Genomic DNA, 3,734 nt, shown 5'->3' with positions numbered 1-3,734 from the left:
CCCCAGACCAGATGTAGTGTAGAAGCTTGTATCTACTGAGAAGAGCTCTCTCAGGTAGTAGCGCTGGAGCGTTCTGGCTCTATCTGCTGTTTAGGTATCTATCTTCAATCCCTGGTAAACCGAAACATTTTTATGGACTGCAAAAATAACCACTCGTGCTTCAGATTCTCTCCCTTGCTGAAGTAACCGTACAAGGCTGGGAGTTTTAATGGTGAAACACCCCTTAACCCGCCGCAGCGGCGGCGGCTTCTACGTGCGGATCTCAGTGTCTTGCTCAGCGCCCACCTCCATGGGGCTCCCCCGGGCCACAGACGCTCCGCCCCCTGCCACCTACACGCATCTCATTGGCCAGGCCCTGCATCCGACTCGGCTTCTGACTGGCGGTTGTTCCTGCCTGTCTGCGCGGCGGGGACATTTCCGCATTGAGGGGGGCTGCTCCAAATGGAGGGGGAGGGGAGGTGTTTGGGAGAAAGTGGGGGCTTGGGGTGTCAGAAGCCGGCAGCCAGGTGGGCACAGGGGGTCAGCAGCTGGGCTGCGATCGTTGGCGAGGAGTTCAAGTTGTGCATTTGTGAGGGAAGAGGGGGAGAGAGAAAGGTGTCTCAGAGAGGTGACATTCTCTCAGCCTGCGAGCCTTCTTCCCGGGGCGCCATAAACGCCCCCAATTTCCCAGCTGATAAAGGAAGAGGAGGAAGGTGGGTCTCGGTGGCGGTTTGCAGAGAGACGGGGACGGGCTTCGCAAGACCCCTTGGGCGGGTGTGTTTCCCTCTAGGAGATGTGTATACAGAGCTCCTCTGCCCCACCCGCTGTGTGGCCCCGGAGGCCGAATTTCGGGTTCGGGGCACTCCTGCATTCCAGTCCCTCGGGCTCGCGGCTGCCTGCGGGTTCTCCCCTCGCGGAAGGCCCCTTAGTGTTTGCTGCGGGATGGGGATGATATGACCTTCGGCCCCTCCCGAGAAAAAGCCACGACAGGGTTTCGCCTCGCTGCTGGAAGGGGGCGAGCTGGAGGCCCCGGCCCGCCCGCGGGCGCGCGGAATTCTTACAGACTTCTAGTCCCAGGGTGTTTNCTGCTGCCGTCCAGCCCGGGAGGGCGTGGGGACCCGGGGGGCGGTGAAATAGCCGTTGTAGATCCTCCTCTTTCATTGATGAAATTTAAGTTCGTGTGATTTTACCTTTTCTGGGAGTCTCCAGCTGGCCCTGGTTTGTGTCAGGAGAGCAGCGTAGACAGGAGTTCGAGGCAGACTCAGTCGCACTAAGTTTCTTCCGTCTTTTTGGAAGTGGGGGAGGTTTTCCTGGGGTGGTTTTTTTTTTTTGAGGCAGTTTTAATAGCTTTTAATACTCTCTTAAGTGGCTAAACAGATAAAGGGGAGAAAGAACACGTCGGTTGTTAAAACAGGGGAGGAAGAGAAACGTGCCCTATAGCGTGACTCCTAGATATTAATATATATACATCAGTATTTTAATAAATCCCTAAAATGTCGAGATATGTACAAGGTAAGACACCCTTCTTTTTGTCTCTCCGGTTGCTTCAGCCGAATTGGGGTTCTGGCAGTCGGGAGGTTGGTGGGTGGTTTGGAAGTGGAAATGTTCATTTGAGATGCTATTTGCGAAACCCTTTTCCTTAAATTGACATTTGAGCTGCTTTGAGCTGCTAGGTTGGCATTTCGGATACATATAATTTATACCTCTGTGCTCTGCTGAGTTTAGTTCTGCCTCCTTGAAATCAGGTTAGTAGCACTCTGGCTTGCCAGGTTAGTGGCTGTTAACTGATGATAAAACAGGATTTTGGCTCCTGATTAACCCCCATTCTCTTTTCCTGGTGGAAGTCAAGGTAAAGATGTGTGCGCCCAAGGGCGGGGGAACCGTGAGGGCCGAGGTAACGTAGGAGGGTTTTTCCAGGACTGTTGGGGAAGCTTTAGTGTTCTGTGCTTCTGCTCGGTTTTGTGTGTTACGTGGTTTGAGTCTCAGATTCAGTTATTGCGAAACCGGGAGTAGCTCGTAGAAGCTGGAGGTCATTTCAGCAGGAGAAATGACTTTGCTGCATTGCTGTTTATTTTTTTTCATTCTTTGAAATTTGGAAAGATTATTAAGATTTCTTTGAAATTTGAAAATTGCCGTTTAAATTCTACATGTGTTTTTTTAAAGGGGTTAGCGAATGCCTCTGAATTAAGTGTTAACATTGCTTGTATGTTGGAGAGTGTGTGTGTAGGTTGTACACATTGAAATTGGTGCTCCCTTAAACCTGTCACTAATTTTTAGCATAGGATTTGCACTCTGGTATGCAGGTAAATCCTTTTCTTGCATATCCCAGAGTTTAAAAGCTTCAGCTATCTTGCTGAACACAGAGGTAGTGAAAGTTCACTACCACTTAATGTGACTCTGAGGATGAACTTTAAAAAACAAATTGTCACTTAGGGCCATTATTTGACCCTGGGAATAAAAATGCCTTAGTAAGTTTTATATCATTTTATTAACTTTTCTTTGAGTTTTGTATAATAAATTAAGAGTATTTGACTGCCTGCCTTATTTATGGAAACAAATGAGGCAGTTATGCGTACCTTTAGCACTAAGCTCAGAAATGTCACTAGTCATTTAGACTTTCAAATTCTTGTTCTACCTTATATATGATGAGAGAGGCTGTTTATGTTCTGATTGATAAATGTCTTAGTCAAGAATGGAAAAACAGAGGTAACTTTGCTGGGTTTGTAACAGCAATAGCAAAATTACCAGAAAGCTGCTTTTTGCAAGAGTATGCTAGGAAAAAGTGGACAAGTCTTTTTTTCTTTAAAAGTTAAAAATATTGTACTTCAGGTATTACTTATAGTTATGCTTTAAAGTAACTTGTGGAGGTGATGTGTATTGACCGATTTCACAGCCTTTGCTGTTAATGGCTAACGTCTTCAGGTGATCCAGAATCATGTGGCAATACCTAAGAGTTGCTGTGCATATTCCTTTCCCTTTTCATCTGCTTTTTATCACGGAATACTTTTAGATTTATGGAAAAGTAACACATTTCTCAAAACTAAGGAATTACCATTAGTACATTACTGTTAAATAAACTGAAGAGCCAGGCTGCTGTTCCATGTTCAACCCAACATTGCATTTAGTTGCCATCCACTTTTGGTTTAAATGGCAGTTTTCCTTTTAAATTAGCAGTTTTGCTCAAAAAGATGATACCTCTCCCCCCACCAAATTTAACATGATTGTGTTCCCTTCATTATTGTTTAAATTTTGTACTTTAAGTATACACCCTCTATATGTTTAATTAACTCTGCTGCTGTTACAAATGATAAACCTAGTTGGCTATTAACTTAGCTGTCTCCACAGATACGTTTTAAAATGTAAGGGTTGGGATTTTTGTCTTTGAATTTTTTTGTACCAGGTTACATTGATCTTTCCTGTATCACTTTCTGATAGTTCCACTCATCGACACTTAGCTCGTGCCATAGGCGAAAGATTGAACAATTAGGCCCCTGATTGTTTTCACCTGTTGTCTCATTTAAACTTCACAAGAGCCCGTAAGAGGTAGCTTTTAATTATGACCTTACAGTTGAGGAAATGTAAGTATGCTGTCCAAAGTTCACAGCTAGTAAGCTTTCAAATTCCTATTTAAATGTTTCTAAAACCCTTGTCATTTCCAGTACCTTTTGTTGCCTCTTTTATTTATTTATTTTTTTTAAAAAATATTTTTTATTTATTTCTAGGAGAGAGAGAGAGAGACAGCGTGAGCAGGGGAG

At 44.8% G+C, this 3,734-nt stretch overlaps 1 protein-coding gene across 2 annotated transcripts in view; it reads left to right on the top strand.

The window, feature by feature from the left end:
* Nucleotides 1-478: 478 nt before the first annotated feature.
* Nucleotides 479-3,734, top strand: part of UGP2 (UDP-glucose pyrophosphorylase 2) — a 62,544-nt gene continuing 59,288 nt past the window's right edge. The window contains exon 1 of one of the 2 annotated variants that reach the window (XM_077766432.1): nt 479-692. Coding sequence is in view for 1 of the 2 variants with exons in the window: in XM_077766431.1 (XP_077622557.1) it covers nt 1,473-1,491 (19 nt within the window). In the remaining variant the exon portion in view is untranslated. Of the gene's footprint in view, nt 693-1,131; nt 1,492-3,734 lie in introns of those variants that run through there. The other variant, XM_077766431.1, reaches the window with a different exon arrangement.

Source organism: Crocuta crocuta, unplaced genomic scaffold, assembly GCF_008692635.1.
Source record: "Crocuta crocuta isolate KB4526 unplaced genomic scaffold, BGI_CrCroc_1.0 scaffold113, whole genome shotgun sequence".
NCBI lineage: Eukaryota > Metazoa > Chordata > Mammalia > Carnivora > Hyaenidae > Crocuta > Crocuta crocuta.
The sequence above is the reverse complement of the archived record's forward strand: the minus strand, read 5'-3'. Positions and strand labels throughout refer to the sequence as shown.